At 41.5% G+C, this 16332-nt stretch overlaps 1 protein-coding gene across 3 annotated transcripts in view; it reads right to left on the minus strand.

Moving 5' to 3' along the window:
* Positions 1-16332, minus strand: part of Tj (Maf family bZIP transcription factor traffic jam) — a 54905-nt gene that overhangs the window by 37543 nt on the left and 1030 nt on the right. Inside the window, exons 2-5 of one of the 3 annotated variants that reach the window (XM_076325877.1) lie at positions 13054-13588; positions 10179-10504; positions 8919-9423; positions 4260-6447 (exon numbers count right to left, since the gene is read on the minus strand). In XM_076325877.1, the coding sequence (XP_076181992.1) occupies positions 8992-9423; positions 10179-10504; positions 13054-13588 (1293 nt within the window). In that variant the 3' untranslated portion in view covers positions 4260-6447; positions 8919-8991. Of the gene's footprint in view, positions 1-4259; positions 6448-8918; positions 9424-10169; positions 10505-13053; positions 13589-16332 lie in introns of those variants that run through there. The other 2 variants (XM_076325875.1, XM_076325876.1) reach the window with 2 other exon arrangements.

Genomic DNA, 16332 nt, shown 5'->3' on the forward strand with positions numbered 1-16332 from the left:
TTAAACGGAAGTACAAGCGAGAATGTGAAGGATCATAGAGTAGTTCAATAGTAGTGTTACTTAAACGCAAGTGCAAGCGAGAAATACACTAAGTGAAGGATCATAGAGTAGTTCAATAGTACTGTTACTTAAACGCAAGTACAAGCGACAAATACACTAAGTGAAGGATCATAGAGTAGTTCAATAGTACTGTTACTTAAACGCAAGTACAAGCGAGAAATACACTAAGTGAAGGATCAGAGTAGTTCAATAGGACGATTAGTACAATTAGAGTATTACCTGTTAGTAGAGGTTCTATTTCAGAATATTGGTTGCATTATATAATTTGAACATTTAACCAAAATGGTACAATACGAACTAAAGTTTATTTAACTGAAATATGTTTCTGTTCGTTTGTGACCACATTGTGTGAAAACATGAACGATTGCAACTTAGAGCAGTATCTAGCACTAGAATTCTTGTTAGAAGAAAGGATTGTTTGGAGTGTCAACTATAATATGCACGATACCTCGGTTAGGGTTGCTTTTACGGCAAAAATGTATAGAACAGAAATGATTGAAATTTAAATTTGGGTATTTTTTTCTCCTATACAAATTTTCGATACATTCGATAATAACCGAGATATCGCCCTAATTCTAATACCACACGATTAAGTATATCGATAACTTTTTAGCTTCTCGTTTTACTTACATTCGCGCATCTGTATTTTTGTTAATTAAATTAACAACTTCAATAATCCTATCCGTACTTCTAACAACAATAACACTCCAATCTACAAGTCCATAAACAACACCGATATCAAAATAACATCCATTATCACATATATACATTTCTCGTACCTAAAAATTTGTACGTTCTAAACTCCAGAGATTGGTCAAAGACTAACGTCGGTGTAATTCTCTTCAGCTAGTATACTCGATGTTCTCTCGATCGGGAATAATCGAACTCGCTATTCTCGATTGAAACGGTATCGTTCTCGGAATTAAAACGCTCCAAGTGTATCGACGACTCCGAGTGCATATACCATCGAGAGAATCGACGACTTCGTTTCCGTATTTAATTAAGGACAACAGGTGAAACGATTCGACCGCGAGATAATTTCCATCGTGGTACAGTTCGTCGCACAGTGTACGGGTTATTATGCGTTATTAAGCGATCGCTCCGTGGCGTTTGTTATATCCGCGAACAGGGTTGTACGCTGGCCGGAATTATTCGTGTTCACGATTCACGTGGTTTGCGGAGAGTTCACCGCGGTGCACGGTCTTCCGAACCGTTCCGTTCCGTTCCGTTCCGTTCCGTTCCGTTCCGTGTCGGGCTGCGGGTTTCACCGAAAGAGGTGAACGTTTTGTTTACCGACGTTCCATCTCGATGGATTCATCGTCGAGCGGCGGTGTCAGCAGAAACGGCGTTGCAAATAAAGTGAGGGAAGCGAGAACGACGGGGTGCAACGCGTGCGTTCGTGAAAACGCGTGCCAATGTTTCGCGTTTTTAAGCCGAGAAGCCAGCCAAATGCTCGAGATAAAGGGATCTAACGTAGAAATCGTAAATCATCACCGATCGCGACCATATTGGACGAGTATTGAACGAAGAGGAAATTCTGCGCGCGAAAATTTTCGTAAACGCTTCGTGTTCGCTTCTCCGCGTGATCGTGATCGTTCTGATCTGTTGGTTCGAAATTTTCGATGGTGAGTAAAGGGATCTAACGTAGAAATCGTAAATCACACCGATCGTAACTATATTGGACGAGTATTCAACGAAAAGTAAATTCTACGCGCGTAATGCGAATTATTCTCTGTGATCGTGATCGTTCTGATCTGTTGGTTCGAAATTTTCAGTAGTGGAGGGTTGAATAATTTTTTTCTTATGCGTTTTTCTTCGTTACCATCTGGAAACTTTCTTTAGAATTTTTACGCATCGCGTATGTATTTTTCAAAAATTTATAAACTCTTTCAAGGGGAGAGTATTTAGTACGAATCTATCTTTTTTATTTCTTTCGTAAACGATCTTTCGTATACGGTTTTGGATTGCAGAGAAATTTTATTCTCATGCTTAGAGACTTTTATTAAGGAATGGTTAAAATGGTTCAGGATCGTTCGACAGAATCGAGACAATTTTAGGGATGAACGACACGGTGTATGTTTACAATTATTAGAATTCTATCGTTTATCTAATGCATAGAGTTACGAATTTGTGGTAAGGTGAATTTCGTACAGGATACGATAGTATTAGGTTTTTTTTAAAGAGACTCCGATTGTGTTTACAATGTTTTCGTTTTCTTTTCACTGTTCTACAAGTCGAACACTTTGTTCTCCACCTTTGTATCATTTTATAAATTTTGATCTCGTTTTTATTACTCGTCTCTCTAATTTGATCCTTCATTTGGTAATCGAGCTGCACGAATACGAGACTTGAAGAATACGTAACTGAAATATTAAACAACGATAAAAGCAAACACTATTCAACACAAGAATTCACAAATACCTGTATACGTATATAACTGTACAGAAAACTGAGCACACAATCTACATAAAGCTAAGCTAATAAACAGCGACAGTATCGCTGTACCTAATTAGCAACGATCGTACGAAAAAATGAAGAATTGAACAATGTAACACAGATTTCTAACGATGAAATAAAATTCGTGCAATATAGAAACCGACGATACTTGAAACTTCCTTGCAATTGTTATCGAAGAGTCCGAAAAAGAAAATTTCCTTCGACTTTGTTCTCTTACGTACGACGATGAATCGTCCCCAAGTGGAACTAAAAATTTTACGGCGAGAAATCGTCCGAAAGTGGAACTAAAAATTTTACAATGACAAATCGTCCACGACTCGAACTAAAAATTGTATCCGATTCATCGACAGTACGTGGAAAGAAGCGTAAGATGACGACGAATCCGTGGCGTCGAATTCATCGAAATTCGAAACTGCTGGTTGCACGCGTAGCAAATATTTGTTGCTCGGAGGTACGGTGAGGTTAATGAGAGAGGCGAAGAAAGAAATAGAGAGGAGGAGTTTGTTGGTGCATAAAGGAATGAAGGGGATTCCATACCCAATGCTCGTGTCTGCCTCTCAAATGAAATGCTGAGCCTGCACATTGCACGTTACACCTAGGATCACGCGAAATGCGAATCGCTGCTAACCAGGAACTTTCCGTTCCATAGTCTTTCTCGGTCGTTTCCACCTTTTCTTTCGTATCCCCGGCCATTTTAATTAATCGATTTTGTCGTTTCGCTTCTGTACCCCTATCGGTTTGTTCGTATCTGTGAATAGCGTTCGTTTAAGGTTACGCGAAAGATTACGTAACACCGAGCGGTTCATTTATAGAAATAAGTATGGAGAAACGACGAATTTTGAACGATTTGTATTAAAAAAATTACTCGGGTGGATCGGTGAGCCTCGAAGGAAGGAACGTTAACGATGGATTACATTTGGTTGGATTTTTAAAAAGAATCTCAAGTGTAAATTGGTAATCTTTACCCAGGGAACCTAACTTGAAACAATGTTAACGATCCATCGATCGATCTCGATTAATTTGTAGATAGGAAATAAACGTTCGTTTAAAGTTACACAAAAGATTACGTAATACAGAGCGGTTCATTTATAGAAATAAGTATGGAGAAACGACGAATTTTTAATGATTTGTATTAAAAAAATTACTCGGGTGGATCGGTGAGCCTCGAAGGAAGGAACGTTAGCGATGGATTACACTTGGTTGGATTTTTAAAAAGAATCTCAAGTGTAAATTGGTAATCTTTACCCAGCGAAAGTAACTTAAAATAATGTTAACGATACAACGATCGATCTCGACTAATTTGTAGATAGGAAATAAACATTCGTTTCGATTATTCTGAAAAGCAATTCTCGAGTATCGTCTTTGAAAATCTCGTTTCGGATCACTTTGTTCGCCAGAAAATGACTAAATGTTATTCGAAACAAAATTCACACACGAGTGTTCGTTGAATTGAGAATATCGTTCGTTTGTTCAGTCTTGTAAGATCGAATTCAGAGACCGTTCAAATTGAAACGTGCAACGTTTGATCGCGTTACCAAAATGTTGTCCAACGTCTCGTTTAACGATCGAAGGTACTCGCAATTTTTCGATTCGAGTCTCGTCGAATTGTTCAAGCACCGAGACGTTTACCTTGTTAGTACGTTATAAATAATACGTTCATCGTCGACGATAAGCATCGATTGAACGAGGTGTTTCAAAGGATGGGACTCGTAAGGGCTCGGTGAAAGAAATACTGCGCTGCGTGTATCTGAAACCGCCGTTATCGGCATTTATTTATAATAAGAAGTATAATAATTATTTTATGTACACATGAGACAATGTAACGGGAATTAAAACATTCTTAAATCGAATCGGACCGGGCTCGGCCGTCACGAACGACCGAACGTAATCCAACACGAACGAAACAATAATATATGCTTCATATGTCATACTCGATACGACAGTGGCGTAATTTTTGTATCGATCTCTCGCCCCCACGGCTTTGCACAATCCCCGAAGAATAACCGATGAAAAATAAAGCGGTCCGTTAACCGAACGAGAAACGAAACGAAAAGAAAAGAAAGAAGAAAGAAAAACTGTAGAGAAAACTTCGAACTCCTTTCGAAATTGTAATTATTTTTTTACGCGAGACTAACGCGTAAATAAAGAATAGAAAACAAGAAAGAAAAATAAACGAAAAAAAAAAACAAAGAAAATGCAACGAAAAACGCATCGACCCCACAAAATTTACGCCGCTGTTCAACGCAACGTAAACACACGCAAGTCGTTCGAGACATCCCCTAAAAGTAGAAACGAAAAAAACACGGCCGTTAATTTATAGAGCTACCGTATACAGATCATTTTGTGCCATATAAGTACTAAAAAAACGATATCACCGCGTCGCGGCCGGTACGAAAATGTACCGCCGCGTTCTCTTTTGTCACGCAATTTCTGAGATCGTTCCTCGCCCGCGCCATTCGCAACCCCAACCCCACGTACGGGGTAAACGGACAATCGCATCATCCCCCAATGCGTGCACGCGCGATCGAACATCGTAGGTACTAAGTAGAAGCAGAGATCCCGTCGATATTTAAACGAACCGGTTCTCGAATCCCGCGTAAACGTTCGCGGAACGTCGTCGAGAAACGAGACCCGAAAGCGCCTAAACTTTACCCCGAGAAACGGTCGTTCATCGTTCGCGAATCGAACGATGCCCGCGTCGTTTGTTCACCAACGATAAAAAAACAACGCGTGGCCAACGAAACTTGGCCAGTGTCTAAAAGATTCTCGGCCATTCGCTCGAATGTATAAATTTACCGAATGGCCGTTCGTTTTGTCGGTGGAAATGTATCTTCGGTGCTGCCACGAGTTCAAGGACACGATACACCAACGCGGGGCTGTTTTCAACAAATTAATCCGTGTAGAAACGATTTCGAGGATTTGTTAGTTTTACGAAAGCTGGCCGCGACGCAGAGTATGCGTCGCGACCATGGACGTCAATGAATTATCGTTAATACGGAGAACGATCCGGGACCAAGGGTCGAGAAACACGAAGTTCATGGTAGTGGTTGAGTCGATTGAAATTATACTGTGCGAAATTTCACAAGTTCGAATTTTCTTTTGGTTTTTTTATCGGTATGTATTTTATCTACGACCGATCATCGATTCTTGGGTCTCTTCTTTTTACTCTTTTAAGCTTTCTATGTTTATCTTCGATACTCGTATAATTTTTGCATACCATTTTCGAATCCATCGACCCTTTTTCTGTGTGTTTATATTTTTTTTTTTCTTTTTGCCTTTTTGTTTTTTCTTAGATCAACGTTTCTATACTTTACAAACGCGAAAGGTAACAGGGACAACAGGCAGCAACGAAGGTTATCCGAACCGATCGTTCGCGTCGAAGAATTAAAATTATCCTTTGGCTAGAAATTAAATAACAAATAGGATGAACCTCTTAACGCTAAAGTTTCTTCACGCAAGCTTCGTCACTGTTCCTTTTTTGCGCTACGACAAAGTACAGTTTTCTCGTATAATTGTGTGTGTGTCTGTGTCTGTGTGTGTGTGTGTGTGTGTGTTTTTTTTCTCTTTTTGGTACAATTATTTGGCAAAGACGTTCAGTCTACCACGAGCATATATTCATATACCTATGCGAATAGAACTAATTACCTTTAATCTAATGATACCTTAGTTGCGCTGTAACTCCGTACACGATTTACAAAGTCAGTTTAACAGTCAAGGCCCACGCCGTGGCTTAACAAAGCTGTTCAAAGTGAAAAGAACGGAAAAGAAGAAAAGAAAGAGGAAAAAAAATAGACGGAGAACCGAGCGCTATATACACGTAGACGAGCTTAGAGATGTGCTTAAGACTTGAGTCTCGATTGAAAAACTGCTTCTCGAAGGAATACTCGGTTGCTTGCCTGGTATTTTTCAAACCACGGCCAAGGTACGTCGCTGTGAACAAATTGTTTAAAAGAGAAAAGTAAAGACAAGACATCGTTACGACTTCGTACACCAAATAATCTCTACCGAAATAATTATCTTGCTCTCTCTTTGTGTTTTCCTCGCGCGTTCGTTAGTCACGAAATAAGACGTCTTTCATGAACGCTTTTCCGATGTCGCTGAGATTTTACCAAATAGAATGAAAAGAGAGTAAACGAAAACTTCTACGATATTGACTCGTGTTACAATGAGGTTTCACGACACGTAACGCGTCTGAAAATTGTCTTATTCTTGACTGGAGAACATCTTCCATGCACAGCAACGAAACTCATCGTGCACTCGTGTGTATTAATCGTTGTTAAAGTCATGCACGCGATTACAAGCGTTGTACACGGAGATACGAAGCAGAGGGGATATTCGTCACGATGCGAGGATTTCCCACGGGATTACAACTTAAATCTAAACGACAGTTTTAATCCCTGAGAACGATCGTTTTAAATTTTTTCCTAACGGGAAACACGTAAAGTGAATTACGAAGAAACGAAAAAAAAAATGGTGTCACGAAGCCCTAACTCGGTGGTCAGCGATCGCCTATCATCTCCGAGTTACATTTTACGTGTGCACAAACAAGTACAAGAACGATTATTGAAGAATATATATGTATATTAAAGAAAACATAAAAAATTAAAGGATATCGTTAGGGAAATAACGAGAGAAGAGATGAGATATTCCAGCCCTGTATTTAATCGAGAATTACTATCTTTAACCACGTTGCAAAATAATACAAACAACGTGACACTCTTCCCTTATATTTTATCCACAATTGTCTTTAGTTTCTCGTCTATTCTGAATGAGGAAACAGCTTGAAAATTTGTCTGGTTGATTGCATTCGTCTCTCGCGATTTTATCGCTAACGCGTTTTCAAAGTGAAAAAGAAGTTACATCGCTGTTAATATTTGTAAAGAGAAACACGAATGAAAATAACGAGATATATAGAATGGAGACACGAAGGGACGAAAGTTGACTTCGAGGCGTTTGACACGACCAAGTGGATAATAATATTTCGAAGACACGAGCTTCTAATAAAAAGACAGAGTTTCGATCGATCTTTCCAAAAATAAATCGTTGATCGATTTCGATCGTATCGTGAATTGTGCGCGATTTCTAATAAAAGAATCACTCGAAAGAATCGAGTAAACGATCGTAACAATGAAATGCACATCCTCGTTGAAACGAGGGAAAGTATATTTATCGTGTTATCGATTAAGAGAGACAACTCGATATTCGTAAATATGAAACGAAGATGGTTACGATAGAGGAAGGCTACGAGTATCGTTTAATAAGTATAAAAACACTGTATGTGCGTGTTTTTACAACTCCAACCAAAGATGGGCGAAATTTGTATGCAGATAAAAGTTTCGAGCAACGTATGAAACGAATAAAAATTTAAATTCGAATGACAGAATTAAGTACTTCGAACTGAACAAATAGAAAAATCGATCTGCCCTGTACGTATCTGGTGTGACAAGAAATTCGAGGAATTTGAAACCTGGATCCGTTTTGAACGATTATACTTTATTCTTAAGATGTTTACACGACTCAAAGAACGCACGATGTAAGACCAACGTACTATCGAATTGTTTGAAACGTTCACTGCGCGATATTCGTGGAGAAACGAGTAATCGATACAGAAGAATCCGTACGAACCGAAGTATCCACGAACGGATCGAAAGTTTGCGAGAAAGGGTACCCAGAAATAGGGTACCGGATATTCACACTTAGAAGTACCGATCGAGATTTCCAGCGACTTGGCTCGACGATCGATCGAGAATTCAATTTCGTCGACCTGAACTCGAACCGTCTGATTTTTGAATACTCGAACCGCGAAGAGGAAACTTCGAAAGTTGACGACGAAGTGAGAGCAGCTCTTCCCGAGCAAACGAAAGAATATTTTACCACGGACCTAAACACAAACTCGTGCAGCGATCGAACGATATTCCTAACCTTGACACGTAAAAATGTTTCCAAAATTTTCTTTGGAAAGATTTCTTTCTAAAGATGAATTTTAAAATGGATAGTTTCCAGGAGTGATACATACAGGCGACACTACTGATTGGCGATACACCGACGATGCAATCGTATTGTTTGATAGCTTTCTGCGAATAAACGAAGTGACATCGTACAAATGATTAGAAACAAGACAGATAATTGCGCAAGATGAAAACACGTATCGGTAAAGTCGAGCGAAACCGAACTAAAACCTATTCGTAAAATTCCTTGTCGTTTTAAATATCGCGACGAGTGTCTTTATTCATCGAACAACCCTCGTGCGTTTCGACGATCGACGCTGCTACGAATCGAACGGAAAAAAAAACAAAAAAAAAGGAAAAAGCTAGGAGAAAACTCTACGAAAGAAATGCTACAAGCGTGATCGTACAAAGTGTATAAACTGATCGTACAAAGTGTATAAATTGATCACTCACCGATCGAGAGTTTCACGATCTCACGACGGATGTCTGTTCAGGTCCAGCAAGCGCCTCCTCGGCGCTGTCGATGTCACAGATAAACCTCGGGACTAGCGGGTGCAGGTTGGTGTTGCTGTTGGGTCGGTTGTTGCTGTTGCTGCGGCGGTTGTTGCTGTTGATTTTGCGTCTGATGCTGCTGCTGAGGCTGTGGTTGCGGTTGCTGCTGCTGCTGCTGCTGTTGTTGTTGTTGCTGCTGCTGCTGCTGCGGCGCCTGTTGCTGATGATGGTTATGATTGTGATTATGATGATGGTTCTGTCTGGTTCGGAGGATCTCGCATCGTTGCTTGTAGAGATCGCGTTCCTGCTGGACCCGCGCCAACTCGATCTTCAACCGTTGAAGTTCGTTCTGCAGGTTCCGATTCGTCGTCTCGAGGTCGTGACGTTGCTGCAACCGTTTGCTGCGACAGTTCTGAGCGTAGCCACGGTTCTTCAATGTACGTCGTTTCTGCTTCAGACGCACCACCTTCGCACAACACGAGACATTCATTTTACGAAACGTTACGATTCAACGCCGATGCGAATTCTCGCGCGTCTACTCGATCGCTATATTGTTCTTTCTCGTTTGACTGTCCATCGTTTACGAATTGTACAAGCGCGTTTCGGGGTGATCGGCTCTCGCGACTCGAGGATACTTCGTAGGTTGAAGGTAAGTGTATCCTGTCGTTAATATCGCACGATAGGAACTATCGAAAACAACGTTTTCGAAATACTTCGCACGAAATTCGAAACGCGCTAGACTCGGTCGTACGTTCGATCAATAGGATTAGTCTCTCTACCATCGAAAGGATCCGCTTCATGCTTCCTCCGCTGGATCTGGCGTCGAGATTCCCACGAGATCTCCCCAACTGATATTTCAATGATAATTATTCCAAATAGTAATTTTTATTGAAAAAAATCTCGTTCAAGGCCCACCAGATGTACACTCTGACACTGGCGTAGGAACTCGTATCGCGAGAGACTCGAACGGTTGGTCTCGGTGTTCCCGCAGCTTGTACAATTCGTAAATCTCGACGCTTGGAAAACGATCGTGAAGCGAAGTGACTCGACGTAGAAGGGAAACTGGTACGCGTCGCAAGGAAAAAAAAAAGAAAAAGAAAAGGAAAAGAAAGAAGAAAATGAAAGTAGCGGGCGAGCAAGTCGGCAAGCGAACTTCAACGTAAGGGAACAAGGAATTGCCTACACGGTAGTGGCGTTAAAAAAATAAGAGACCTGACTCACCTCTTCCCGCGGGCAACCATGGAGGCGTTTGTTTAATTCGCGCACGGAAAGGGACATGAGCAGCTCGTCGTTCATGAGTTCTTCCTGGGGGTTGTTACTGCCGCAATTCGAGTACAGGCCACTGCCCGTCCTGTGCGCGGGACTAGGTCCTCCGGCACCGCAAGAACTCACTGAACAAACGCTCATCGGTCTCCCCGGTTGCATCGGTATGCCCTGCATGCTGTCTTCCATCCCCGACATTCCACTTCCGCCCGCGGGAAGCATCCCGCCGCCTGCACCCGCGCTCCCGTAGTACTCTATGTGACCCGACATCGCGATGTATCCACCTGCGACAATAACATTTGTCGACTTCGAGTCCTCTTCCATGAAGAGCTAGCTGCCGTTTCGAGTTCCCATTCTACGATCACTTTCGACCCCCGACCAACCGATTCGTTTCGATTTAACAAAGATATCGGACTCTACGCGAGCAACGCTAGGGGACACCTGGAGTTCGAGTGGTCCACGTCAACGACGATCCATCGTTTTTGCTTTATGAGAATTTGGGACTGTACGCGTGGGTAACGGTCTAGGACATCTGGAGTTCGAGCGATTCACGTCACGGTGATCCAACGTTTTCGCGATACTTCGTCGGTAAGGAACACGTCTTTTTGGATTGTATGGGGATTTGAAACTTCACGCGTGTAACGGTCTAGGATACTTCGAGTTCGAGTGGTTCACGTTGTAGCGATCCATCGTTTTCGCTCTATGGAAATTTGGGACTCTACACATGTAACGAACGAGGACACCTAGAGTTCGAGTGGTCTACATCATAGCGATCCATCGTTTGCGCTCTATGGAGATTTAAGACTCTACGTGTGTAATGGTTTAGAACACCTAGAGTTCGAATGGTCCACGCCACGATGATCCATCGTTTTCGCTCTATGAAGATTCGAGACTCTGCGTGTGTAATGATTTAGAACACCTAGAGTTCGAGTGGTCCACATCATAGCGATCCATTGTTTTCGCTCTATGGAGATTGGGACTCTACGCGAGTAAAGGTTTGGAACACCCAGAGTTCAAGTGATTCACGTCATAGCAATCCACCGTTTTCACTCTATGGAGATTTGAGACTCTACATGTGTAATGGTTTAGAACACCTAGAGTTCGAATGGTCCACATCATAGCGATCCATCGTTTTCGCTCTATGGAAATTTGGTACTCTACACATGTAACGAACGAGGACATCTAGAGTTCGAGTGGCCCACATCGTAGCGACCTCTACCGTTTTCGCTCTATGGAGATTCGAGACTCTACGTGTGTCTAGGACACCTAGAGTTCGAGTGGTCCACGCTACTGTGAATCACCGATTTTGCTCTATGAAGATTCGAGACTCTACGTGTCTGGGACACCTACTGTTCGAGTGGTCCGTCATCTTCGAAATTGTAACCGTAATTAAATCTTCCACGCGGAATTACTTCGGGTGAATGGAACCGGCCGATTGCTCAAGAGTCGACGACACCGAGTGAATATTGTTTACATTTCCATTGAGTGCTCGTTCCGTGGAACAATCGCAGTCTTGCGAAAGTCAAGATAACGAAACGATATTGTTTGCGAGTCTTCGATGTAACGTAGAAGACGAGAAAACGAGGTAGAAGGACGAAGTATCGCGAGAAATTCACCAATTCGTTGTATCGATGAAAATCTCATCGTTATCGAGTAGTATGTTTACATCGCCACGTTGGAAGAAAAGTAACCGTCAACCACTCGGTCCAGGATCGAAATCTCGGTTGCAAACCGTCACCAACCACTCCAAACTAAAGGATATCGCGATTGCAATTTCGGTAGGTCATCGCTCGCGACTCAGGGACTATATTAATTGCATACGAGCGTACACCTCGATCCACTCGATGGAAAAATAATGCAGCGTCGAAAAACACTAACCACGAATCGAGCGAGTTGGTAGACGAGGGTAAATTAGAGACCGAAGGCAATACGGGCGGCCGAAAGTAACAAGTCGTCTCGGAACACGCTTCACGAGATCTTCGTTCCAACCACGTTGCTAGACAAATCTACGCGTGCTTTGCCAATTCCCTGTACCCGGTCGAGTTTCTACAAACATCGTGTACGATCATGCCTCGCTTCCCAATTGCATCCGTTAACGAACAACTTGTTGCGATCACATTTCCACGATTCGAAGTGTTTAAACGCTACGAAATTCACAAAAGAGGGGTACAGTGTACGGGAAACTATAACAGTCCGGGGAAAATCGTGCGGAACGTTTGTAAAGATTTAGAGCCGGCAAAACTGGTCGTTTTTTTCGAACGAGATCGGGGATGCTCGAGCGGAACAACCGAAAACAATTTTGTAAAGCTCCGCGGACTGAAAGGTGATCGAATCGGCACGAGGACTGTGTTACAAAAAAAAAAGAAAAAAAAAATATACAAAGAATTGGGGTATTCCCCTAGATTCGATCGAAAGATTACCTTTACCCCTTTTAAATAACGGTATTCTTTCCCCTGAATTGATTTAAGAATCATTATGTCTGACCGCGTTGCAAAGCGACGCAAAATACGCGATATCCTTCTTCTGGATTTAATCGAGAATTGTGATCTTTAATCACGTTCCGAAATAATACAAACAATGTGGTATTCTACTCCTGGATCTAACCACGTTACAAACTACTACCGAGATCGATTACATATTCTTCCCCAGTATTCGATCGAGAACGACTATCTTCAACCACGTTGCAAAACAGTAAAATAAAAAGTGACATTCTACCCCTGCATCTAATCCCCGATTGCCTTTGGTTTCTCATCTAGCCTAGATGCTGATATCCAACCTAACCCAACCAGTGGGTAAGGGTTCGAAAAACCCGACGTTCGTCTCTTCGACTTACCGGTGTGCCTGCTGTGACGTTGCAGGTGTTGCAGGTCCTGGAAATGATGATGCGTGGGCGTTGGTGGCCAAGCCTCGTGATGATGTTCGGGCGTTTGCTCTTGGGGACAGTGGGGCCTCAGATCGAGGGGCTCCTGTCTGAGTGACTGGGTCAGCCAGCCCATGCCACCGGTGCCAGGCTGCATCTCGTCCTGCACCAACGAGCCCGGTTGCTGCAGGTGCAAGAAGAGGCCCCTTTCCCGGGAATCACGTTCGCCACGGTGCAACTGCAACGGCGGCGGCGATGCCGAGACCGGAGGCGTGTCCGGTGGCGTTCCAGGGTGCGAAAGGGTCGTTAGGTGAGACGCGGTACCCGGTGGTGCCTTCACCAGGACCCCGTGTTGCACCTGAATGTGCGGTTGCCCGTAAAGGGGATGCGGTTGCTCCAACTCGTGCGCCGGCGGCGTCAGAGGAGCCAACGCCAGACCCTGCGTCTGCACCTGCCCAGGTAGCTGCACCACGCTACCGTTCACCATCATCGGTGAGCTTATTCGAACCTACACGAACAGTGATTCGTTAATTCGAGGATTGACTTGCTTGTATGTATTGTTTTGTCAGGGTTTGTTGGGAAGAATTGTATAGGGTGTCTTGGGTTTTGGAAACAAAATGGGCGAAGTATTGAACTTTGTAACACTTATGAGCCTACGCGAACAGTGATTCGTTGGTTCGAGGTTTAATTTGCTTATAGGTATTGTTTTGTCCGAGTTTATTAGGAAAAATGGGAAACAAAATGGACGAAGTATCGAACTTTCTAACAATTCTGAGCCTACGCGAACAGTGATTCGTTGGTTCGAGACTTAACTTGGTTACACGTATCGTTTTATTTTGATTTATTAAGAAGAATGAATTACACATAGTGTCTTGGGTGATTTGGAAAACAAAATCGACGAAATATCGAACAATTCTGAGCATCTTGACAGACTTTTGAAAGTAAAATCGTTGAAACGTCGAACTTTCGAACGAGTGCAAGCTCCTTGATGGATTTGAAAGCAAATCGGTGAAACAAAATGTTAAATTTTCATAGATTTTATCATCAAGACCATCAAAGAGTTCTCAGTCGATCGAAGTTGAATTCGTTGATTTTATTTCGTTCGAATCACTTTAGTCGATCAATTTTGTATTCGAGATTATTTTAGTGTTGTTCGTTTTAATAGTCCTTGAGTAGTTTAATAGTCCATCCGTTTGAGGTGAATGGTATCAAACCATTCACCATCATCTATTTTGAGTCAATAGTTTGGTCTTCGATGGTAGATGAAGTTGCGCACTCTTGAGTAGCACTTTAAACTGGGTAGTTGCCGAAGATGTTCTACTATAATTGAAACCGTGGTGAATACTACGGTTAAGGTCAATTTGGCAGAGAGACTTCAGTCGACTTCTTTTTGGAGAAATAGCGAGAAGATTGGCTCGTGATCTTTTGAACTTTGAAAGTTGGTAAAATTGTGCCATCTTGGACAGCACTTTAGAGTAGATAATTGTTGAAAGTGTTGTATAATTGTAGCTGGTAACTACTACGATTAACGAGAAGATTACCTCGCATCTTTTAAGCTTTGAAAATAGATAAAGTTGAACTATCCTGAATAAACTTTTGATTCGGTTAGTTGATCGAACAGTGGTTTGTTGTAACCGAAGATAGAATTATTAAGATATATAATTGAAATGCTTTTCAGAAGCTGACACAATTTTGCAAGAATTATATAAGTAGTTGAATCTGTTGCTTAGAATCGACGATCTTTTTAAAAATAGTGGGAAATTTATGCGACGAACGAGATTCTTGAAAGTAGATAGCACAAATTATGTCATCTCGAGCAACCTGAGTTTCGTTTAAAATCTGCGTTAAATCTATTGCAACTGTCATGGTTCAGACGTAGTTCGAATATTTTCGGCGGTAACGATAATCTGCTATAAATATGCAAAAGAAATAGAATAAAGTACAATACGTCTATAAAAATTATTGCGTTTAAAATATACGTCTACAATCTATCTTATCGTAGACAGGTTGCTATCGATGACTTTGTTTATCAATACATAAAAGAATCCAGATTAGAAATATACATTCGTCTTAATTGGTAATATTATTAGTTGTTCAATATTACGTAATTAATCTAATTCGAATAAAACACGAGACGTTGGTTATCAGCGTGTTTGAGCATACTTCGCTTTGCAATGTCAACTTAATTGTCAAGATGCGGTAAAAACCTTGACAGAATGTGTAACTGTATGATCTCGTAAACACGATTCGTATTCTCGATTTCAAAACCGATGCTTCTCGCGATATTTCGCCCAATGAACAATTTGTGTAAATTATTCGCGCGTAATCGGCGTATAGTTCGTGTTATATTGTATAGTTAGTGAATTTTATTTTACCGCGAATAAAATTCAAATCTAAGATAAAAATTGAACGACAATTAGTCGCGACGACATTGGTTGCTCGAAGAATCTAATATTTATCGCTTAACGTCCACGTGGAGGCACATGCCCACTTTTTTGCCACGCGAATCCGCAACGTTAAGCATAATTTCAAACTTGTACAATGCAAACGGTGCACGTGACTCCATTTACACGCGCGAGCCCAACGTCGGCGGAAATTATCAGTATGTAGCAGATAATACCGCACGTGAATTAATTCATCATCGCTATATTTGCTGAAAACGTACGAAAAAGCGACTTGCGGACAACACTTTTTATTGAAAATAAAAACGCCCGTCGATGTACATTCACGGATTTACATTCGGATAGAAAATATAAACACACGGATGTACGAAGGGGATGATTTGTAGTCTGTACTCGTTCTTTTTTACATTACCGTTGCCAGAATGTTATATTGCACGCGATGGTACGTTCACTGTTATTGAAAAAAAGTTTGAAACATATTCGTCCCTGTTTCCAAACACCGCACTCCGAGGATCAAGATTCGCGAACTTTGTTTCAGTAATTGATCGGTACATTGCACGATACGTTCGCCAATTTGTTTCAGAAGAACATTTAAAATACCACTTAACGGTTTGTGACACAATAAGTATAACATTCGTACGAAATATAGTAATACGTCGAATGAAAATAGATAAAATGCGTATAATTTTTCTATTTGAGAAATAATCTTCCTGTGTGATTTTAAATTGAAAAGGTAAATATACATGAAAATATTACACCCAACTGACTCGTATTGTTTTGTTCGTATAAAATTATCGTATTTACTCTTCGAAATTACACGTACGATTCTACTTTCAACATTGAAATCAAG

Source organism: Ptiloglossa arizonensis, chromosome 13 (assembly GCF_051014685.1).
Source record: "Ptiloglossa arizonensis isolate GNS036 chromosome 13, iyPtiAriz1_principal, whole genome shotgun sequence".
Taxonomy (NCBI): Eukaryota; Metazoa; Arthropoda; class Insecta; order Hymenoptera; family Colletidae; genus Ptiloglossa; species Ptiloglossa arizonensis.